This window comes from Microcaecilia unicolor, chromosome 3 (genome assembly GCF_901765095.1).
Source record: "Microcaecilia unicolor chromosome 3, aMicUni1.1, whole genome shotgun sequence".
In the NCBI taxonomy this organism is placed as follows: domain Eukaryota; kingdom Metazoa; phylum Chordata; class Amphibia; order Gymnophiona; family Siphonopidae; genus Microcaecilia; species Microcaecilia unicolor.
This window is the reverse complement of record NC_044033.1, coordinates 342,947,437-342,972,869: the sequence shown is the minus strand read 5'-3', so window position 1 is coordinate 342,972,869 and position 25,433 is coordinate 342,947,437. Positions and strand designations below refer to the sequence as shown.

At 40.7% G+C, this 25,433-nt stretch overlaps 1 protein-coding gene across 1 annotated transcript in view; it reads left to right on the top strand.

Annotated features, from left to right (window-relative positions):
* Positions 1–24,015, top strand: part of OPRM1 (opioid receptor mu 1) — a 64,272-nt gene extending 40,257 nt beyond the window's left edge. Inside the window, exons 2-3 of the mRNA XM_030195504.1 lie at positions 9,926–10,278; positions 23,489–24,015. Coding sequence (XP_030051364.1) covers positions 9,926–10,278; positions 23,489–24,015 — 880 coding nt within the window. The remainder of the gene's footprint in view (positions 1–9,925; positions 10,279–23,488) is intronic.
* Positions 24,016–25,433: the final 1,418 nt, after the last annotated feature.

Here is a 25,433-nt window from a genome sequence, read left to right as displayed (position 1 = left end):
CATGCTGTGCTTAATTTCTTTTTAGGTTTTTCTTTTAATGAGCATATAGTAATCACACATATACTACATGATCTGAACAAATCAACTTATATAACAAAGCAACAGAGCATGCATAAAATATAAGGCTCAGGGGACAGCAAATGTTCTAAATGTCAGTTGATCTGTTTACATAGTGTAAGCCAAAGGGCAATGGTAAATAGTCTAGACTATTACCACTACTAGGGGGAAGTTATCAACATGGGCTACCATTAAGATAGATTATTTTACTGTTAACCCAGGTTATTAGTAACTAGGTCTGATTACATAAAATGGGACCTGTGTTAAAATAGTACAAGTTAGTGCTAAACAAAAAACAGTAACTCACATTGATAATTTCCCCCTCTGAATATCCAGGTATTTAAAAAAACGCTGCAATGGCTGGCATTAAAAAGAAATGCTGACTGCTACAGGCTGATTATTACCCCCACTGCATACATACTCTTTGTCAGCTGGCTGAGGTCCAAGAAGACTGGTTTGGGACTGATCTAAATTACCACATTTCTGCAGAATATTTCTGTAGAAGGGAAAAACACTAATGAATCAAACTTATGTGGACTGCAAAATATGAAATTGAAGCCTGTTTCACTGGATTTTTAAATTTAATTTTCAAGCAAATGTATATCCTTTGTACAGAGCTGAGGTTTACTCTAGGCCTAATTTTGTTATGCATAGTCTTCTGATAGGCAAGTCTTCTAGATCTCCCATAAAATACCTAGGCCTGCTGATTATCTCCCAATTTCCCCAGTCAGTCTCCCGGATCACCATAGAACAAGCTCCAGAACAAGTGAGGAATGGCAACCAATGCCTGTGTTGAGAAATAGAATACTACAAGAGTCTGCAACTATGCTGCTCTTCTCCATACGATATGCATTTCATGTTTACAAAAGAAGCTTAGTGCTGTAGATACAAGAGTGCAAGAAAGATAAGTTTATGGGGACAGCACTCAGCAGTATTACATACCTTAGGCACATGCTGCCTTTCTGATTGACACTGCTGGTAAAGAAATATGGAATGGTTTGATAAAGAGATTAAAAAACAGAGGAAAGAGAGAGGAAAAGAAAGAGAACCTGAGGGAGGGAGAGGGCAAGCAGGGAGGTAGATCTGAGATACAGAATGAAATCTGGGGAGCCCAAAGGACAAACAGAAAAATCTGTGAGGAACTGATGGGGGAGGGGAGAGGGACACTATTGAAGAAGAAGAAGAGTAGAATCTGTAATGGGTGGTGAAGCTAAAATTCCAGCATAAAGGACCCTGAGAGCTGAGAGATATTACAGTGTTAAAAGGAGAAGGAGTACTAGAGAGGAGGAGCTGGGAAAGGAGAGACAAGAGAAAAGCCTGTAGAGAACTAGAGTAGAAGAAGTGAATGGAGGGGAGAATTGCCACAAAATTAGATGTTGGAGAAACAGATGAGCAAATGGAGAACGAAGGAGACAAATCAATGGTATAAATTCCACACATACAATGAAATAGACCACTTTTATCTACTGATTCTTCTGAGATGGAGCCCCTGATCTGAGGACCCTCTTCAGATATTTTGCATGGAGCCCCATATTCAGTCTGCTAACTGGTAATTGCCCTGGTAAAGTTAGGCACCTATAAATCGGATATATAGCGCCTGACAACCTATGACCAGCTATTAAATGCTATTTAGTATTTGAATACCAGCATTGAATATCCAGGTATAAAAAACCTGCAATGTCTATAATTGTTTTGTTTTGCTTCCTTTGGTCTCCTTGTTTCCTTAAAATCAATGAGGCACATCTATAGAATCTGGGATCTAAGGAAGCACAACAGGATGCCTCCATTTAAGCATCCTGAGGGCATGCAGCAGGAGCCTGTTCTATGAAGTTTATTCTATAATGGAACCCAGCCAAATAGGCTCCACTATAGAATACTAATGTAAACTGCTCTCTATTCACCTAACATTTAGGTGTCCACAGCTACACCAGCCATAGAGCTGGAATAAGTAGAGACACTTAAATGCAACAGGGCATGCTTACAGTATTCTGTTTATTATGCAGATAAGTGGGAGCCCTATCTATGTCCAATCGATGCTCTGCCCCTGTGTATGTCCCCTCCCTTACAAACAGGTGCTATGTAAGTTAAGTTGGTATTTGCAGAATATTGTTTAGGCACTCTGTTAGCACTTACATGGGCATGTGCACATATAAGCCCATAAGTGCTACTATTCTAGACATTTACACACTCAAGGGGTTCGCACATACGAACACTTAGATGATACAATTGCCCTTTAATTCTCTGTGGTTGAAGAAATAGCCTAAAAATACTCATTAGTTATGAATCCAGAAGACAATCACATCTTTTGGCTCCTTCCATCTAGAAATGAGCAGGTTCAGATGTTGCATATATATATATATATATATATATATATATATATATATATATATATATATATATATATATATATATATGTGGCTGTGCTTTAGTGATTAATACCAGATATGTTATGTTTTTTCATGAACACAGGGAAGGTGATCCCTTGGGCCACAGCCAGACCCTGAGTGTGGCATATATGTCCCCTGGGCTGGCACAGGGCAGTAACAAAAGCAAGGTGATTCAAGGCAGGAACTGAAGCAAGGCTGGAACCAAGGCAGGAACTGAGGCAGGGTTAGGACAAAGGCAGACAGGACAGACAATACAAGGCAGGACAAGGTAAACATAAGAAGAGCTAGACAGGACAAGGCAGACAAGATTAGGCAGGACAGGGCAAGAACTGGACCTCAACAAGGCAAGGCAGGACAGGCAAGTCAGGAACCGGATCCATATGAGGCCAGGTAAAGGAAGGCAAAGGGGTCTAGAACTGGACCCAGACAGGATAAGGCAAGACAAAGAAAACTAAGCTAGAACTGGGTCCATACAAGGCAAGGCAAGATAGGGCAAGAACTGGATCTGTGCTGGACTGAACAAGACCACACAAAGTAGGAGTAAATTACAAAACAGACAAGGCAAGGCTAGCGGACAAAGCAAAACATGGAACAGGAAACAAGGCAAGGCATGGAACAGAAGACAAGGCAGGGCAGAGTCTGAGGCGAGGCAAGGCTGGGTCCAAGGCGAGGCAAGGCTGGGTATGAGGCAAGTCAAAGCTGAGTTTGAGGCAAGGCAGGCAAGGTCCAAGGTAAGGCAATGCTGGAACTGGAACAAGGTAGGCAGGACAAGTCAAGAACCCAGTACTAGAAGCCCTCATTGCGAAGGTGAGGTTATAACATTCCAGGGCTTCTAAAATAGGCCCCAGAAGTGATGTCATCCAGAAAGAACTTCTCAAAGCTTCCCGCTGAAGGCCCTATAAAATGCAGTCCAAAGGTGTGCATGTGTGCCCTAGGAAGCCAGAACCTGGAAGTGCTCTGAGGCCGCTCGAACCCTGCAGGATACCGGAGGCCCACCATAGGGAACACCGCAGGACCAAACAGAAAAAGCTGAGGTGTGACTGGGCAGGAGGCAAGGCAGAGCTGTGATATACTTATTGTAAATTCCACTAAGAACAATAGCTATTTTATTGGGAAAGGGTGAGCACTTTTAGTGCAGCACTATTATACACTGAAGAGTAATTCATGTGGCTCAGTTATGTGTCCAAAGAAGAACAGGAAGATCACCTCTATAGTATCCGGAAACGCACAAAAACAAAGTAGAAGGAGACATGGCCGACAACAATACCAACAAAGGAACAGTTGGAAATAGAGATATCGTTTTTCAACCTTTCTAATATCCAACTCTCGGATGTGCAGTTACAAGTACTTCAGGAGGATCTCTCCTTTGTACCTACAACTAAATACAATCCCTTTCAAACCAAGATTAATCTTTTCAAATTCACAAGAAAGTTACAGATTATAGAAGCTTTTCCAAAACAGCTATACCCCATATAGATGTCTCCATAGTTATGAACAAGTTCAAGTGGATACCACCAGGTCAAACTGATCATCTTATACACACATTTAACAGCTGCATCCAAAGAGAGGTGAGCCAACTTGAGAACCAATGCAAACAACTATACTTTAATCTCTCTAGATCAGAAGAAGCAGCAGTGAAATCTTTGGGATCCAGTCAGAACATTGCAATCAAGCCAGCAGATAAGGGTGGAAGCATTGTCATTCAGAACAGACAAGCCTATGTTGCAGAGATTGAAAGACAGATTAATTATTCACAATACTACACCATCCTTAAAACAGACCCCACAGAATCAGACATATTAGAAGCCATTGACTTGGCATCAATGAAAGGTTTTCTAACTACCAAAAAGAAAGATTTTTTGATAGTCAAATATACAGTCATCTCAACAATTTACACTCTACCAAAGATTCATAAATCCACCATTAATCCTCCGGGAAGACCAATTGTCTCTGGAAAAGGCTCTATTCTTGAACCGTTATCTATTTTTGAGGATCAATTCCTGCATCCTTTGGTTCCAAAATTAAATCATATGTACATGACTCAGGTCACATGATCAATCTATTAGAAGAATTTGATGCTGACTTAGAAGATGTTATCATGGTCACCCTTGACATTGATGCCTTGTATACAAATATTCCTCAATTACAAGCACTCAACATCATTGAGAAAGCTTTTCAAATCCACAACACCCATCACAGGATACCCACGTGGTTTTTTCTGGTTTTGGTAATCACAGCACTTCCTAAAAATTACTTTTGTTTTCAGAAGAGGTTTTTTTTCTACAAATACGTGGCACGGCCATGGGAGTCACTATGGCCCCTGAAGTTGCAAACCTTTATGTTGCAAATTTTGAAGACCTCTACCTACAGGATCACCCTTACAAAGATCAGGTCATCTCTGTAAAAGAAACATAGATGATATGATATTTTTATTCTCTAGAGAGGGGTTGTCAGTATATTACAAGAAAAACCAGCAGGACGAACATCTCAAATTCAAGGTGGAGATTGAAACAGGGGCGTAGCTACGGGTGGGCCCAGGCCCACCCAATCTCAGCTTAGGCCCACCCAGTTTTCCCTGCTCCTCCAATCAGTGCAGTGCAAGCCAGCCTTTAGCCCCGCAGCCGAAAGAGCAGCACTTCTCCAGCATGCGGCACCAGGTATCGCCCCCCCCCTCGTCCCCCGAGCCTTCAAATCCCCCGGTCGCGTCAGGAGAAAGCAGTACACACGCTGCTTTAGACCTGCCCCGAGAAGCCTTTCTTTCTCCTTCAACTTCCCTTCCTGTTCCCGTGCAGGCGGGAAGTTGTAGGAGAGAGAAGGGCTTCCAGGCAGGGACAGGTCTAAAGCAGTGTTTGTACTGCTTTCTCAATGAAACTGCGGGGCGACTCGAGGGATTGGAAGACTAGGGGGAGGGGATGATACCAGGCAGCACGGGGCTGGAGGGAGAGAAAGAATGGCCACAAATTCTTGGTAGAGATGAGAAGGGCTGATGCCGAGCTACAGCGTTGGATGAAGGGGTAGAGAAGCAAAGTTTGAAGGATATCATTTCTGAAATTATACTGTAGGATCCTGTCGTGTGTTGATATGTTTGCCATTATAGTAGACTTATGCCTGGTCAAGTTTAAGATGTGCGACAGTGTAAACTATATTTTAAAATATTGGTTTTTCCATATGTTGATGCTGGGCATACTACTTAGAAATCCATCATCAAGTGCATTCTAATGCATTATTTTGTAGCAAGAAACACTACTCACACCTATATACACAGTGCCCACCCATATTAGCTCTGGGCCCACCCAAAATGTTAGGTCTGGCTACGCCACTGGATTGAAAGATCAGAAATCAGTTGATACCTGTAGATTAAGAAAAAAGACTATGGTTTCAAAATGTCACTGTACAGAAAACCCACAGACAGAAATGCCTTTTTAACTTATACTAGTTTCACAATCCATCCTTTAAAAGGAACCTCTATTCAGTAAGTTCCTAAGATTGAAGAAGATATGCTCTGACTATGAAGATTTTGAGAAACAATCTACAATAATGGCTGAGAGATTCTATAAGAGGGGGTATCCTGTCAACTGTGTTCAGGAAGGATTGTACAAGGCTAAACAAAAATGAGGGTGTGATTTGCTAACAGCACGTAGAGAGAAGAAAGCCCCAGACATAGTATGTACATTATGTTACTCTCACTTGGCATCTCAGATAGAAAGAATTAGAAAAAAAATTGGAAGATTCTGGATGGCCACGAATGTTTCAGGGATGAGAATTTGGTAGTAGCCTTCTCAATAGGCAGGAATTTAAAAGAAAAATTGTGCCAGCTGCTCTCCTTGAAATTCACTTCAGGATTCTTGGATAATCTTGGACCATAAACCTTGCGGCAAATGCAGCGTTTGCCCATATGTCATCAACACCGATGTTTTAGTACATCCACGTCAAAAAAGAATTTTCCATTGAGACACAATTCAGATTGCAACACTGCCTATGTCATTTATATTATTAGGTGTCCCTGTGATCGTCTCTATGTGGGAAAAAAATATACATCCAGTAAAAACCAGAATTATTGACCATAGAAGCATTATAAGCAGGAATATCACATCAGCACTAGAACACTGGTACACACACAAACATACAATTAGTGACTAAAAATGTTTGGTTTTCAAGGTTTTGCAACAATCTTGCAAGGGTGGCAACGTAGATTTAAGTCTACTAAGAGAGGAGCAGAGAGTTATTCACTATGTCTTGATACATGCACACCATCAGGTTTGAACTCAGAAATAGATTTAAGACTATTTTTATGAGCATATTAAGTTTTATATTGTTCTTTTACGTACTTTTATTTCTTTAGTCATTCAGTCATTTCATTTTTTAATTATTGATCTTAGTTTTTCACATCCTTAACCGTTCATTCTCTATAACCGGTTATATTTTTGACAGTCTTAGAAAGTCCAGTTTGTACATACTGCATTGTTCCCTTTTTCTTAAGTATAAAGTTTCACATTGGTGTCTGCGAGTCTCCATAAGCCATATTCATGATCCACTCTTGCATATTTATGGTTGGTCATTTAAATCTAATTCTCTGATCCTGGAACCACTATTTGTGATGTCAGTGTGATGACAGTCTTTTCAAATATAGCATTTTGGCAGTATTCACACTGGTAAGATTTTGTTCTCTTTCTTCTAACATGAGTTGTTTTTTTTGTGCAGCTAGAGGACCGTTCCCCCCCCCCCCCCCTCACTTTTCCTCTATAGCTGCACTAAGGTATATTTTAATCCTTTTTCATGGGTTAAGTCTGTCTGGATCTATTAGTAGAAGTCTCCTCCTTTTTATTGTTCACACACAGTAGGCTTTGTTTGCAGACATTTTGCTTCCCTCTTCCTCCAGTTTTCGCTATGTTTTTGTGGGTTCAACAGCATTTTCATGCTGCAGTTGCGCTATGCAGTAATGTCATTTTTTAACCATGAATATAATAACCTGTTAGTACATATTGGTTTATCTGGTTTACCTCTGTATCCAGCTACCTTTTTACCTGGTGTTTTATACTGACCTTTATATCCTGGCCAAGTTTTATTGTAGTTTTAAGACCCTAGCAGGTCTTTATTTCAATAGTGGCTTTCATGATTTTTTTGTATGTGTTCTTTTTTTACATTTTTCTTTTTTCATATTTCTTTCCATAGTGTTCAACCTGTGTGGATACATTTTTAGGTACTATTTGAGTACAAGCATTTCTCCTTTTAAGGTGGCTTGTATTTCATTATATTAGTAATGCTTTTAAAGTGTTATTGTCTTATATGTTTCCTCTTTAATATAGACACTTTTTATCTCCATGTTCATTTACACACACACACACACACACACACACACACACACACACATATATATATATATATACAGTGGGGGAAATAAGTATTTGATCCCTTGCTGATTTTGTAAGTTTGCCCACTGACAAAGACATGAGCAGCCCATAATTGAAGGGTAGGTTATTGGTAACAGTGAGAGATAGCACATCACAAATTAAATTCGGAAAATCACATTGTGGAAAGTATATGAATTTATTTGCATTCTGCAGAGGGAAATAAGTATTTGATCCCCCACCAACCAGTAAGAGATCTGGCCCCTACAGACCAGGTAGATGCTCCAAATCAACTCGTTACCTGCATGACAGACAGCTGTCGGCAATGGTCACCTGTATGAAAGACACCTGTCCACAGACTCAGTGAATCAGTCAGACTCTAACCTCTACAAAATGGCCAAGAGCAAGGAGCTGTCTAAGGATGTCAGGGACAAGATCATACACCTGCACAAGGCTGGAATGGGCTACAAAACCATCAGTAAGACGCTGGGCGAGAAGGAGACTACTGTTGGTGCCATAGTAAGAAAATGGAAGAAGTACAAAATGACTGTCAATCGACAAAGATCTGGGGCTCCACGCAAAATCTCACCTCGTGGGGTATCCTTGATCATGAGGAAGGTTAGAAATCAGCCTACAACTACAAGGGGGGAACTTGTCAATGATCTCAAGGCAGTTGGGACCACTGTCACCACGAAAACCATTGGTAACACATTACGACATAACGGATTGCAATCCTGCAGTGCCCGCAAGGTCCCCCTGCTCCGGAAGGCACATGTGACGGCCCGTCTGAAGTTTGCCAGTGAACACCTGGATGATGCCGAGAGTGATTGGGAGAAGGTGCTGTGGTCAGATGAGACAAAAATTGAGCTCTTTGGCATGAACTCAACTCGCCGTGTTTGGAGGAAGAGAAATGCTGCCTATGACCCAAAGAACACCGTCCCCACTGTCAAGCATGGAGGTGGAAATGTTATGTTTTGGGGGTGTTTCTCTGCTAAGGGCACAGGACTACTTCACCGCATCAATGGGAGAATGGATGGGGCCATGTACCGTACAATTCTGAGTGACAACCTCCTTCCCTCCGCCAGGGCCTTAAAAATGGGTCGTGGCTGGGTCTTCCAGCACGACAATGACCCAAAACATACAGCCAAGGCAACAAAGGAGTGGCTCAGGAAGAAGCACATTAGGGTCATGGAGTGGCCTAGCCAGTCACCAGACCTTAATCCCATTGAAAACTTATGGAGGGAGCTGAAGCTGCGAGTTGCCAAGCGACAGCCCAGAACTCTTAATGATTTAGAGATGATCTGCAAAGAGGAGTGGACCAAAATTCCTCCTGACATGTGTGCAAACCTCATCATCAACTACAGAAGACGTCTGACCGCTGTGCTTGCCAACAAGGGTTTTGCCACCAAGTATTAGGTCTTGTTTGCCAGAGGGATTAAATACTTATTTCCCTCTGCAGAATGCAAATAAATTCATATACTTTCCACAATGTGATTTTCCGGATTTAATTTGTGATGTGCTATCTCTCACTGTTACCAATAACCTACCCTTCAATTATGGGCTGCTCATGTCTTTGTCAGTGGGCAAACTTACAAAATCAGCAAGGGATCAAATACTTATTTCCCCCACTGTATATATATATATATATATATATATATATATATATATATATATATATATATATATATATATATATATATATAAAACACTGGCCTCTGTCGGGTCTCCATTTTGGTGCCTAATAAATAATCTCCTTCGCCTGAGAGCTGTGTTTCTCTCTTATTTGTTTATGTGCCTTTCAGTTATGTGTTTAATGCATTTTTAATAACAATATTTATTTATTTTAGATCATTTATACCCCACTTTTTGCCTCGTAAAGCAGCCCCAGAGCGGCTTACAATGATACGAGTTTCATTAATGAAAGATGAGCAGGTGAACTTTGTGGTAACTGCAGTCTTAACACACATCAGAGTGTATTGGTATAGATGTTAGAAGATAAGAACTCAACCAAAATTGTATAATAGCATGGCATGGCAGTAAACTGGAAATACCTTGTAATTGACCAATAGTGAAGAAAGTGCTATTACAACATTATGAATGTTTCTCCACTGATTTCTTAATTCCATTTTTTAGGTACACTAAAATGAAGACAGCTACCAATATCTACATTTTCAATCTCGCTTTGGCAGATGCTCTGGCAACTAGCACTTTGCCATTCCAGAGTGTGAATTACTTGATGGGGACATGGCCATTTGGTAACATCCTTTGCAAAATTGTTCTATCCATAGACTACTATAACATGTTTACAAGTATTTTCACACTAACTACTATGAGTGTGGACCGATACATAGCTGTTTGCCATCCTGTCAAGGCTCTTGATTTCCGCACACCACAAAATGCCAAAATTGTCAACGTCTGCAACTGGATTCTTTCTTCGGCCATAGGTTTGCCAGTGATGTTCATGGCAACAACCAAATATGAAAGAGGTGAGGCAGCTGAGTGACTTCTTTTGTTTTTAATTTTGATTTGACATGCGTTAAGTACAGTAAATATAAAGTCAGTTTGCAACTTTTTTAAGAACGATATATAAATTAATAGGGAAGGGAAATGCTTGGACAATTTTTCTATGTTCAAAAGCACTGGAAGAATTCCTTAGTCTCCAAATGAATGTGAAACTGAAAGCTAATCCTTGGACTAATATGAAGGTTTTGTAGTATAAATAATCAACCAGAATATATTCTGACTACATATTATTTTGAATTACTCATATAGGACTAGATTCTTATGGCGTCTGAAAAATTGGCACTGAAAAAATTTCCGCCTAGGTGTATTCTATAAACCGTGCCTATATCTATGCATGGTTTATAGAATATGTTGACGGGATTTATAGAATATGCCTAGTAGCCATGCCTGTGCCTAACTCTAGGCACATCTTTTACTCCAAGTAAAACTTTGTGTAAATACCAGTGCCTTAGTTAGGCATGGAGCAGGTGTATTCTATAACCCTGCTTGCAATTGTTTTGAGATGGCTATGTTCAGCAGTCAAAATAGGCCACTTAAATAGCAGGCTTGTCTTTGACCACTAAAAAATTAACCAGTTTGCGCTGAATATCGGTTTAGCCAGTTAACATTATAGCACCCAAAATAAACCCAGATATTCAATGGTTTAACACTGGCAGTGGACAGCAAATGTTCTGCCTTCTGATGGTTGAATATTGGGCCCTGCCCCTTTGTATTTGTCTCTTTAAATAGCAGGCCTTAAGAAATGCAGAAAACATGCTAAGTCACCTGGAGCCAAGTCCTGTCCAGTGTTTAAGGCCATCAGGTCAAAGCAGTGATACTAGCCTAATCAGCTGTTCTGGCTCCTTAGAAGGAAACAGAACACTCACTGTGGTGAAGCTGGAAGTACCTGGGCATTAATAAGATGTTTTCCCCCATTAGCTGTGAAAATGGGGAAGAAAAATGAGGTGATAATGCATGTATATAGGTCTCTTGAGAGACCTCATTTAGAGGATTGTATACAATCTTCAAAAAGATACGCATAGGATAGAGTTGGTCAGAGAAGATACGCATAGGATAGAGTTGGTCAGAGAGCAGCTACTAACATGGTCAGTGATCTTTGTCATAAAATGTATGGGGACACACTTAAAGATCTCAAAATGTATACTTTGGAAGAAAGGTAAGAGAGGGGAGATATGATCGAGACTTTTAAATACCTCCATGACATAAATGTAGAGGAGGCAAATCTCTTTCATTTGAAAGGAAGCTCTGGAATGAAGGGGTACAGGTTGAAAGTGAAAGGGGATAGGGGTAATCTAAGGAAATACTTCTTCTTGGAAAATGTGGTGAATATGTGGAACAGCCTCCCAGTGGAGGTGGTGAAAATGAAGACTATATCTGAATTCAAAAAAGCTTGGGACAAGTACATAAGATCTCTAAGTGAGAAGGGGAGATAGTAGATTGTATTGAATGTGCAGACTGGATAGGCCATATGGTCTTTATCTGCCTTAATTTCTCTATGTTTCTGTGTTTCTATCAGCAGTTAAAGTTAACAGGATGAGGAGACAGGGGCATTTTCCCCCCTGCACTTCTCAGCTATGATCAGCTGATTGGAGATGCAGCGGGGGGGAATGTTACAGGCTGAAGTCATTATACTGTCGCTTCAAAATAGCCCATGTAGACTGAACACACAACTTTATTCAAGCTATACAAAGACATAACATTGCCACTTCCTCTCTCTTTGCCTTGCAGTTTGATCACAATGCCTTCTGCTCACAGCAACCTCCTGTGCTCTGTTGCTCTCTCATCTCTCTCTCTCTCTCTTTCTCTCTTTCTTTAAGCAGCGTTAACTCTGTAGCTAGATACTTACACTGTATATCTGGGTGTTCCTAGTTGTGTGAGTTACCTATCTCATCACATACCATATTTTTCGGACTATAAGATGCACTTTTCCCAAAAAAAATTTGGGAGGAAAATGGGGGGGGGGGGTGTCTTATAGTCCAAATGTAGTTTTAAAAGCACCATAAGTCCGTTTTGCAAGGTCCCTCCCTCGCTCCCTCGCTTCGTTTTGCAAGGTCCCCCCTCACTCCCTCCAAATTTTAAAAGAAGTTTTACCTGGTCGTGGTTGCGGCAGCAGCAGCAGCAAAAAGATGCACGCTGGGCGCGTCAGTCTTCCATTCTGACGTCTCTCTCAGCTCTGGTCCCAGGTGGTAACTGGCAGTGCACCTACATTGGTGCATGCTGCATGGTTATTGCACGGGTAGCATTTGAGCCCTTATTGCTAGGTCAATGGGTGGCAGTAAGGGCTCAGGCCATAAATATAAGTACATAAGTATTGCCATACTGGGAAAGACCAATGGTCCATCGAGCCCAGCATCCTGTTTCCAACAGTGGCCAATCCAGGTCACAAATACCTGGCAAGATCCCAAAAATGTACAAAACATTTTATACTGCTTATCCCAGAAATAGTGGATTTTCCCCCAGTCTATTTAATAACAGGCTATGGACTTTTCCTTTAGGAAGCCGTCCAAACCTTTTTTAAACTCCGATAAGCTAACCGCCTTTACCACATTCTCTGGCAACGAATTCCAGAGTTTAATTACAAGTTGAGTGAAGAAAACGTTTCTCTGATTCATTTTAAATTTACTACATTGTGGCTTCATCGCATGCCTCCTAGTCCTAGTATTTTTGGAAAGCGTGAACAGACTCTTCACATCTACCCGTTCAACTCCACTCATTATTTTATAGACCTCTATCATATCTCCCGTCAGCCGCCCCTCAGGCACACACTAGTTTTAATCTTAGCACAGACCCATTTCCCGGCCCATTCAAAATAGCCTTTTTCCCAGCCACAGTAAAAAATAGCCCAGCGCACACCTAATAGATGCACCCACACTACCGCAGGCCACATTTTACCTCAGTTTTGTAAAAGGACCCCCTTATTTATTAGGATTTATCGCCTTTTTGAAGGAATTCACTCAAGGCGATGTACAGCAAGAACAACTCAAAAATATTATTTTATTTGAATTGTTCAGGAATTTAAAGTAAACATTGAGCCTGAAAAAAAAATGAATGCAATCAAGCAAAATAATAATTCTTTACTGTATAAAAAGTTTGCTTCTAACATACTGGCATATTGTTATGTCCGGCTTGTTAGGAGTTAATATTTACATTAGAAAGTTCTCACTGTGGTTTGTAAAAACTCTTTTACCAGCACCTGCTGTTCACATTTGGCAGACTAACCTTTGCTGCTTCTGTTAATGCTGTTTTTCTGCCAAGTAATGTCATTCCAGTGTTCCTGGCATCTACCAGAGGGTCAGCAAGAAGGCAGCTCATAGATCCCTCTATGCAATAAAACATATGCTAGTCATGGATGCCACCTGCAGAATCTGATGCCAAGCATGGAAGCCAGCATTTCCACAGGGGCCTGAAACAGAATGAATATGGAGGAATAAGAATGAGAGTGTTTCGACATGGGGAGAGAAGCTTATGGAGGGAACAATATTACAGAGGAGTGGAGGTTGTAGGTAGATAGTTGGAAGGAATGCTGAAGAATTGCTTCATAATAGGATGTCTTTAGCACACCATAAAAAGCCAATGAAGAGATTATCCAGCTAAAAGTTGAGCTACCAGCTCAGCTGCAGCAAAGACTGAGTAACGGAGGGAGAGCAAGTGCCTGTGCCACTTCAGGCACAGGCAGCTCCTTGTGACTCTGGGCAAGTCACTCAACCCTCCATTGCCCCATGTAAGCCGCATTGAGCCTGCCATGAGTGGGAAAGCGCGGGGTACAAATGTAACAAAAATAAAAATAACAGAGGACAATATAGAAAAGGAAATGAATAGCATTTTGGATATGGACATTTAATACTAGAACTTAACAATAATTTTTCCTTCCTAGAATGACAAACAGGGTTATTTTGACCCTAATTTAATATTGTTTCTTATGCAAAAATAGGAGATGTAACTTACAGCTATGGAACAGAATTGCAATTAAATATGATATTTTAATATAAATAAAACCAATGTTTATTCATTGTTAGTCATTCGTAATTCATTTTTCAAACAATTATGGAAATTAGGGAAAATAAAATACAAATAACTGATTAAATGAAAGTAAAAATCAAAGGTGCTTCAAAAGTGAGAGCCAATCTATAAATGTCAGTTACTCTGGAATGCCTGCTACACAGACACAGTGCTTCTCAACTTTTCTGGAACACTTCCCACATACAGGCTTCTTGCATGCTCCACAAACTTGCATGGTTTTGTTTCCATTGTACATCATAATCTGGCACTTGTATTATTTGCAGTTCTCTCAAATTCTTCTTGGCCAACAGGTGCTTCTAGCCTATGCTTTCTCAAGGAGGTGTAATGGTGTTGAAGCTCCAAAGCTAACTGAAGGGTAGACTCATGTCGATTAATCTTCTTGTTGGTAGCTTTATTGTACAACACTGTTTCATGGATTGTAGCCAGATCAAGGGTGCTGTGGAGGACTTGCAGCCCATCTGCATATCCTCACAGTCTAGTCCAGGGTGACTCCCAGGTCCACCCTGATCCACCCAGAGCCTCCTCTTCAGGTGCCTAGTGTTTCCACCAGCTGCCTTCCAGGTTCTGTGGAGGACTTGCAGCCTATCTGTATATCCTCACAGCCTAGTCCAGGGTGACTCCCATGTCCACCCTGATTCATGCAGGGCCTTTGCTCCAAGTGACTAGTGCTTCCACCAGCTGTCTTCCAGGTGCTGTTGAGGAATTGCAACCTATCTGCATATTCTCATAGCCTAGTCTGGAGTGACTCCCAGGTCCACTTTGATCCACCCAGGGCCTTCGCTCCTGGTGCCATGCACCGAAACATCTTCTCTATACTGTTTGTATTTTCTCTCTGCTATTTCTTAAGGCTCTAGTGCAGTTTTTCCTTGTTGTACTTTCCCTTCCCAATCTCTTTTTCCATCTGAAACCCCACCTTCTGCTTTCATCATCTCACCATCCCTTTTGTCTTCTCCATTCTTCTCAGATCTCAATCTTCAACATTTCCTGCCTTTCATTCAACCATCTCCATTCTGTCTGAGTACATCTCGTCTTCATCGCTGTCATCCTGCCTCTCCTAACTCTTCTCTGCACTCACTTGCTCCTTCGCCTGCTCTCCGCTGAGGATATTAATCTTTGTCCTCCACATCTGCTCTCATCCAAACTAATTTCTGTTCCTCTCCTCCTCTTCTTCTCTGCCTTTCTCATATGCTCTGTGGAAAGCCTGCTCTGTCTACAACAAACTTTCCTATATCCATGACCTCTTTAGCTCTTGTACTCTCCATCTGCTTGTCTTCAATCTTTCACTTTCCACTGCAGCTGTTCCTGATGCCTTCAAACATGCCATAGTTACACCACTCCTCAAAAAAAACTTCATTGGACCCAACCTTTCCTTCCAGCTATCATCCCATCTCCCTTTTCCCTTTCCTATCCAAGATACTGGAACATGCTGTTCACCACCATTGTCTTGACTTTCTTTCTTCTCAAGCTATTCTTGATCCACTTCAATCTGTCTTTTACCCTCATCATTCAACTGAAACAGCCCTTGCTAAAAGTCTCCAATGACTTGTTCCTTGTCAGTTGCAAAGGTCTCTATTCTATCCTCATCCTTCTCAGTCAGTCTGCTGCTTTTGACACTGTTGATCACTGCCTACTCCTTGATACACTGTCTTTGTAAACAGGGCCCTTTATGTCACACTGCACATATTGTAAAATTTCCTGGAATCTATTTTATGGCATAAGGTCAGTGAAAAACATGCCTGTAGGCAGGCATATAAAATTGCAATGAAGACATTGAGTTGTTATCTTGAAGCTATATCTTTGCTACAGCTTCAGTATATCTTTTAAAACTTTACATTAGGCATAGGGCGTTGGTCCAGGAGTTTCTCCAATTACGTTGGATCCATCTTCCTAGAGAAGTGCTGTTAATAACTTTCCACATAGTGTAATCAGAAACAGTTGACTTTTGTCAACTGGAAAGGAAATGTATTTGTTATATTGTTTTCCAGCATGTTCAAAAACTTGTAAAACTTGTGGAGATCTCCCAAGGACTTGCCAAGATCTTTCCCAGCTGGTTCCCTGGGATGTCTTGCTGATCTACACTCATATTCCTTGATCGTGGTTTTATGATTTGACTATTTAATTATTTATGTATGTATATATGTATTTATTTCATTGGTACTGTTATGGTTTTACTGACTCATTTTTATGTATGTATTAACAGTTTTATGGAGCCCCTGATGCAGCCCTTGATAGGGTAAAACATGGCTGTATCGAGCATCTGAGTTTTTCATGTTTTAGCTTTTATGTGGATTATAAAATTGGATCCGTCTTTCTACCAATCTGCTGGTTTGTAATAGAGGAGCACTGTAGTGGTTAATGTAGCAGACTTTGGTCCTGGGGAACTGGATTCAATTCCCACTGCAGCACCTTGTGACTCTGGGCAGTTCACTTAGGGCCCCGTTTACTAAGCTGCACTTGAATGTAGTTGCAAAATCCACAGAAAGGCAGTATATCAAGTCTTGTTCCCTTTCCCTTTATCTCATTAGATAGATTTAGAAAACCCATTTATCTGCAGTCATTAAAGAAATGTATTAGCAAAATGTTAGTTTGGGTTTTTTTACATATCTAATATAAATGTAAATGCTGACCATATACTAGCAAAATAAACACATAAAAATGATAAGATCTTAAAGTAAATAGATTGCTATACAGATAATGGCCAGCCATCAGGAAAGGTCAGGCTGGCATTTAAATAAATCTCATGAGCATTGGCTTTGAAAATTGATCCATAAAAGTTTTTTTCCTTTGTGACGGGAATTTTTAAACCATTTTCACACATAAAATACTGATATTCGCACATACATGGATGCATAAAAAATATGTCCTTTTTGGGGGTAATTCTATAAGGAGCTGCCCAGCTTAAGGTGATAGGCATGTGCCTACATGGCAATATTCTAATCATTTATATGTATAAGAGGTCTCATAGAATACTGCTTGGTGGGAAGGTACTCACTATGTTTAGACGGGACGTACTTTGACAGTGGGCTTGAGTTTGGATTGATTTTGCAAACAGCACAAGCAGAACATGCAAATCACTTTTCCTACATCAAACAACCCCGATTGAGAAGTGTTACAAAAAAGGAGTCCCACACAGACACCTTAAAGAAAGAAATAGTAAGATGGCTGAAATGTCAAAGGGGCAAATTTGACCCCTTCAGTTTTTCTAGGTGTAACTGCTTGTATTTTGAAAAGCCCGGAACCCAGCCCCTTGAAATTTACATATAAAACACCAATTACCAAGAAGAGTCAGACACACATAATAATTTGCTCATAAATTAGTTAAAGGTAAACAATGTAATTTCATTAGGGGTAAACATGACCATGTTTACTCCTGTGGTATCCCATGTTAAAAGAGTGAAGACAGAAGGTTAGGAGGACAATGAAAGAAAGAAAAAGAAAAAAGACCATGGGAAAAAGATAAAAGACTGGAGAGGAGTACCACATGGACTACAAAAAAGCACTTAATTATTCACTGGAACAAAATGAACTTATCAAGTACTTCTGCTCTGATCCCTCCATTGGTTCTGAAGATGATGGGCTACAGACCTAAGGAGTCATTAAGGTTTTGCACTTAATACAGCTTATCAGTAAATATCAGTGCAAGTTAGGTACAAAGGCTGCACATTAAGAGCTGAATTCTATATATGACACCAAAAAAGTCAGTGCTGAATACATCGGTAGTTTATAAGCCACATGTAAAGTTAGGCGCAGTTTATAGAACTGAAACGTGGTGCAACTGTATGCACATACATTAGACGTGCATCCCTATAACAACACACGTTTATTTTAAGAATGGCCCCGTTACACCCATGACCCTCCCATTTCCGTGCCCCCTTTCCCATATCACTTGTAAATTTTAGGCACAGATCCTATGCCTAAATTTATGCACGCAAATGCCAATTAAATCTAACTAGTGCCAATAATTGCTTATTAAAAAGCTAATCATTTGCACTAATTAGTTTGTCATCCAATTAAATTGAGCATGCAAATTAAGAATGCACACAAGTTTGAATACACAATTTTTGACGACTTTAGGGGGTAATTGTTGCTGGTATGCCCAGCATGTCCTCTGAAATTAAAACATGGACATGTGTATTAGCATGCATAGAACCTGGTCAAAATTAGTGCGATGGATCTTAGTATCTCCTATTGAGGAGGTACCAAGTGAAGCTACGCTAACTGCACAATGAAAGTTAGTGTGCATTAATTACTGTGTTATCATCGCATTATGCAGCCCACACCCATTTTCACCCAAGACCCACTTAGTTCCTGCCCCTTAAAGCAATATGTAGTTAATGTGTGAATTAGTGTTTTCATATGCATCATGCTGCTATGCTTCTGATGTAGTGGTTAATATGCCCTTGTTTTATTGGTAATTTTTAATTGTTTTTATGCACTGTTGCATTTGTGTGCACAACATCTAGAATGGCGATTTAGGGCGCTTGGGCACGCAACTGATAATTGGTGCCAATCAACACCAATTAACATTAATTTAAGCCAAAATTAGCTAACTCCAATTAAGAGCCAATTATTAAATTAAGTTACTCAAGCAACTGACCTTATTCTATAAATTTGTGCACTAGGCATAAATTTGAGCATGCAAGTTTATAGAATTAGGGTAAAACTGTATCATCCCTTTAGGTGGAATTATGATGTAAAAAATGGAAGCTGATAACCCATGGAGGAGTAGCCTAGTGCTTAATACAGCAGACTTTGATCCTGGAGAATTGGGCTCAATTCCCACTATAACTCCAGGGGACTCTGGCTAAGCCACTTATCCCTCCATTGCCCTAGGTACAAATAAGTACCTGTATATATGCATAGGAGCCAACTTTTCAAAATGATTGGGGGTGCTGACATTTTTTTTTATTTTTACAGTGCCAGTCCCAACCCCAGCCCGACCTCTTCTCCCACAACAGTCCTCTGTCCTCACCTTCCTGCCGCCCAGAATTTAAAACTCATCTTACCTTGCTCGGTTCCGGCAGCAGTGAAAGGCGAGCAGGCTCGGCTTCAGCCTTCCCTTCTCTCTCAGCTCTGGTCCCGCCCTCACGGAAACAGGAAATGAGGGTGGGACCAGAGCTGAGAGAGAAGGGAAGGCTGAAGCCGAGCCTGCTCGCCTTTCACTGCTGCCGGGACCTGAGGTAAGATGAGTTTTAAATTTTGGCTGGCAAGAAGACGAGGACGGAGGACTGTTGAGGGAGAAGAGGGCAGGCAGGTCGGGCTGGCTGGGATTGGATCCGGAACAGACGGTGGGTTAAAATATTGGGGGTGCTCGAGCACCCACAGCACCCACGGAGTCGGCGCCTAAGCATATATGATGTAAACTGCTTTGAATGTAGTTGCAAAAAACACAGAAACATGGTATATCAAGTCCCCTTTCCCTTTCCCTTTGTCGATCAGGTACCAAAGTAACCCCCCCCCCCCCCCCCATTATAATTGGGATGACCTTCATTCTAACACTTAACTATTTAGACTGGAAAAAAAAAAACTATATTGAGTCTAAAGTGGGGGCATAGACGTTAAATAAAATCAGTTTTGTACCTCCAACCTGCCTTTCAAGAACATCTTGTTTCTGCATCTGTCGCTGGTTAAGTGCTGAATATTGCACCTAACCAGCTATGGTTTCACTGGCTCCGTATACCTGGAAGTTCAATGCTAGAGCCTAGACATGGCCTGGCATTGAATTTCTGGCTATAAGACTGGAGGTGGTCAGCAAAACACTGAGCATCACCTGCTGAATATCAACTTCCGTGTTGCTATCTTGTATTTTTGTGGATCTAAGGTCACAGAGTCTTTTCTAAATTAATTGCAGGAGTGCATGGGCCCAATATTCAAAGTGATTTAACCAGGCAAAAGAGACTCCTCCCTGGTTAAATCGTTTCTGACCACCAGACAGTGCCACTGAATATCACCACAGACTGACACTGAACTGTCTAATTAGTGCCAGCACAGTTCATGGGTGGTACTTGGGAGGAGCCAGGACCTACCCAATTAGTGGCTATATTCAGACTGCTAATCATTTAAGTAAGCAAGTAAAGTTAGGACAGCAAAAAAAAAAGGGGGGGGGGATTTGATATACCGCCTTTCTGTGGTTACAGTCAAAGGATTTACATATTGTAGACAGGTACTTATTTTGTACCTGGGGTAATGGAGGGCTGCTTGACTTGCCCAGAGGAATCAAACCCAGTTCTTCTGGTTCTCAGGCCACTGCACTAACCATTAGTCTATCTTAACTTTAGCTGTAAAGCTAACCGGGCACTGGTCTGAATATCAGCCAGTGCCCGATTAGCTTCCGGATTCACCCTCCCTCTCCTATATCCCAAACCCTCCTCCCTCCTACCAGGCACATTTTTAAGGGACATCTGAGGGCCCCCATCCAGTTCCCACCACTGTAAGCCCCCTTGGGCCTACTTGTACATACCTGGTGGTCCAGTATGGTTGTATGAGTAGGAGTGTTGCCACTCACTCCTGCCCATCATGGCAGCCAGGGTAAATAGGCTGCTGCAACCTCTAGTGGAAGCCTTGCAGTACTAGCAAGTACTATGAGGCTACCACTAGAGGCCATGGCAGATATTTTTCACTTGCTGGCACAACAAGTAGGAGCGAGTGAGTCCCACTGGACCACCAGATATGTACAAGTAGGCCCATAGGGGCAACAGAGATGGGGTTCGGGCAGAGGCAGCCTTGATCAGCCCTTAATGGCATGCCTGGTGGGAAGGAGGAAGGATCAGGTCACAAGGGAGGGAGGGTGCTTCAGAGGAACAGAGGGCATGTGGGTCCCAGTTGATATTCAGCTGGAACCCACATAAGCCCCAGCAGCTTCCTTACATCCATTTAATCCTGGATATTCAGTGCCAATGCCTGGACATGGCCTGGCATTGAATATCTGAGGATAAATTTTCCTGCGGTAGTCAACATTTTAATTAATGCTGACTGCCATGGGCTCAATATCGGCAGGCATGCATTTTTGCTAGCATGTTCAGTGGAAGCAGCCATTTTACAAACACACATGTTGGTGTCAATATTCAAAGTGATTTAACCAAGCAGGAGAGGCTCCTGCCTGGCTAAATCATGTTGGTCAGCCCAGAAGCCAATATTCAGCGGCACTTAACCAGACAGTGCCACTCAATATTCATTCTGATCACTGCGGCACTTTCTGGCTAATGCTGGATGGTCCAGGGCGGAGTCAGAAAGGAACCAGAAGTTATTCAGGCAATGGGGATATTCAGTACCTGTGTCCACATAGCCAGCCAGACATATAGGACTACATAAAATCAGTCTTAATCTAATCTAATCTAAAGCATTTATAGACTGCTTTATCCTCTGGGATAACTTTTCAGTTGGTTCAAAGTGATTTGCAATATATGTATGGAATGTTGCAAAGAAAGAATAGTCATAATTGAACATACAAGTATCCAAGTTCAACCTAAATGTTTCTGAAATAAACTTTTATAATATTAGTAAAATAACTAAACTTGGTTATCTATATCAGTACAGCCATACCATGATAGATTTCAGATGCGAACAAAGACCCAAATATGCAGTGTTAGTGCTTGGATAGGGCCCAGCTCTGAATAACCATCTTTTGCTTATTGACCAGGTTTAGAAAATGAATGGCACAGACCCGGTAGCTTCCTCATGGAGAATTCAGTACATGTGTAGCTGTCCCATTTTATAAACCTTCATGTGTAGAGGCCATTTTAACTTGATTTGATTTGGGATGTAAAACTTAAATAAATGGAATTAAGTTAAATGACTCTTCTTTACCCCTTGTGTAAAGCCCTGCATGCTTTTGAGCTGGAAAACCAAGATAGACATTTGTCCCCATACACTTGTATTCCCTTTATAAAATAGATTTTAGTGCCACACAAACCATACCCATTCTACACCCAAATCACACTCCTTCATGGTGTGGAATCACCATGTGTAAGTAGCTGCTCTCACATATTTGAGAAATACATGTGTAACTGCTGCTATTTACACTTGCGTGTTTCTAAACTAACCGTGCAATATGTACAAACGTGCATTGAGAAAACATTGCTTAGAAAACTGACATCCTTTTTTACATTATTTTAGAACATAGCTAACTAGTGAACATTTTTTTGCTCTTTAAGGGGTCCTTTTACTAAGCCACGATAAAAAGTGGCCTGCGGTAGTGTAGGTGCGTGTACTGGGTGCACGCTGGGCCAGTTTTTACCACATCTACAAAAAATGGCTTTTTAAAAATGGGATGGGAAAAGGGCTTGTGGTAAAAATGAAACCAGCGCGCGCCCAAAACTGGCCTGAGCCCTTAATGCCACCCATTGATCTAGCAGTAAAGGCTCACCCGCTACATGCGCGGAGACTGGTTGGTATGCACTAAGTGTCAATTACTTCTGGGAGGAAATAAATAAATTCGTCCACACGTTATGTGCACATGCCCAATCTGAAATTACTGCCAGGAGGGCATGCTGGCCTGGAGGTACTCTCATTTGGGTGCTTGCACATAGAGCTTACCATGGCTTAGTAATAGGGCCCCTAAATGTGTATTGCTTATGTCCATGTTCTTGCTGTACACCGCCTTGGATGAGTTTCCTCATAAAGGTGGGGAATAAATCCTAATAAATAAATAAATATGGGGTAGGTCTACTAAAGTGTGCTAGTAAATGGGCTTATCAAGTGCTGACATTGGACTTTCCCATACGCTAAGCCCATTTTTAGTGTGCCCAGGAAGTAGGGCATTTTCAAGTATTGTATTTCCTTTTCAGGTCATACACTAATGTTCATATTTAAGAGATGGTATGGACTCCTGTGTTATGGACATGCTAACCAGTTAGCATGCACAACTATTGATTTTTCAGCTGAATAGCACTTTCATGTCCATTCTCTGCCCCTGACATGCCCCCTCAAAAATGTAATACAAATATATAAATAACGCACACTTAATACGCATAAAAGGTTACTTACCAAAAAATGATTTAATACATTTTGCAATAATCTTTTTCACATTCACTAAGCGCTCATTAGGGGTTAACGATCTGTAGTAAACATACCCCAGAGTATATTGTATATGACATCATTAACAGAACATGTGATGACATCAGTTCCTAATTCTGCTCTGTCAATTTATTCTAGGTTCCACAGATTGCACTCTTATATTCCCTCATCCTTCTTGGTACTGGGACAACCTTCTGAAAATTTGTGTTTTCATCTTTGCCTTCATAATGCCAGTCCTCATCATCACAGTGTGTTATGGCATGATGATTTTACGTCTCAAAAGTGTCCGAATGCTATCAGGTTCCAAGGAGAAGGACAGAAACCTGAGAAGAATAACGAGAATGGTCCTGGTTGTGGTTGCTGTATTCATAGTGTGCTGGACTCCCATTCACATTTATGTCATTATTAAAGCCTTGATCAATGTGCCCGCTTCTCTTTTCCAAACTGTCACCTGGCACTTTTGCATTGCTTTAGGGTACACAAATAGCTGCCTTAATCCAGTTCTGTATGCTTTCCTTGACGAAAACTTCAAAAGATGTTTCAGAGAATTCTGCATCCCCACTTCTTCAACTATTGAGCACCAAAACTCCACCCGAATTCGTCACAATACACGTGACCACCCCTCCACTGCAAATACTGTGGATAGGACTAACCATCAGGTATGACTAGCCGTTGAAATGTCTTCACTAGATTCAAGCATTCTTACAGGGGATGATGTGAATTCTGAAGTTACTGAGATTTCTACAGGGCTTTGATTCCATAGTAAAAAACACTGTTTGCACAAGTTGTTTGCTTTTGTGGATTTTGTAAACATATGTAAACAAATGCATATGTGTGAATTACTATATGCTTATATTTATGCATATAGTTCTATGTATATATACAGATTTTCTCTTCCTTTAGCTATACTTATAGACAAACACTAACACATTAAAAGTAATGCACGGTATATGTATATATATATATAGAGAGAGAGAGAGCACTGTTTATAGAATCTGGTCTTCAGTAGCTCTTTTAATAAAACTTGTATATATATATATATATATATATATATATATATATATATATATATATATATATATATGGATTTATTAACCGCCTCTATGAAGAGATTCACCCAAGGTGGTGTACAATAGGTACAGTTTAACATCAAACTTACAACTTTGTTAACAGCATAACAATAGTAAATTGAACAAGTAAAGGCACAGAATTAAAGAGGAAAACTTGAAAGCAGCAAATTGAGACCTAATAATAGGACTACCATGAAACAGGATCAAAAATATACACATTTAACAGTACTAAAACTCAAATAACAGAGATATAATAAGCATAATGGAAGCATATAGCGATGGAATATCTAATAAGCACACAATTAGAACATTCAAATAACATTGCTATGATACTAATGCTTCTTTACAATACTGCTTACCATATAGCTGAGGGGCCAAGTGTGTGTGTGTATATATATATATGTGATTGTGATGGCATTTATGTTCATATGTCCTAAAAATAAGTCTACTGAGAGCACCACTTATGTTTATTTTTGTAAGACACAAAATTTAAAAAGAAATTCTATGAAATCTGTGGTATCAGCTCTCTTGAATATAATTATTATAGGGAGATCCTGACAATGCCACATCCAAGTGGCAGAGCTATTAATGCTTTGGTCATGCAAAACAGGAAACAATATAATTAAGTTTGCAATTCCTTGAAGCAAGATTTCCTCTTGTTTGGCATACATGATATTTGGAGGACTCACACAAGCAAGTGTTGGGGGGTAGCCTAATGGTTAGCAAAGTGGGCCGAGAAGCTGGGGAACTGGGCTTGATTCCCACTGTGGCTCCTTGTGATTCTGGGAAAGCCACTTACCCCCAGATTCTACATATGACACCCAATGAGCTCAATGACATCAATAATTATTGCTCTTAAATTTGCACATGCACTATTCTATAAGGCAGGGCGTCTCTTGAAAGGGGTGTGGCCATGGGAGGAACATTCTGAAAATTTGCATGCACAGTTATACAATACTGGGTAAGTGTGCCTAACATGGGCACCAGCATTTAAACCAAGTTTCAGCTGGTGC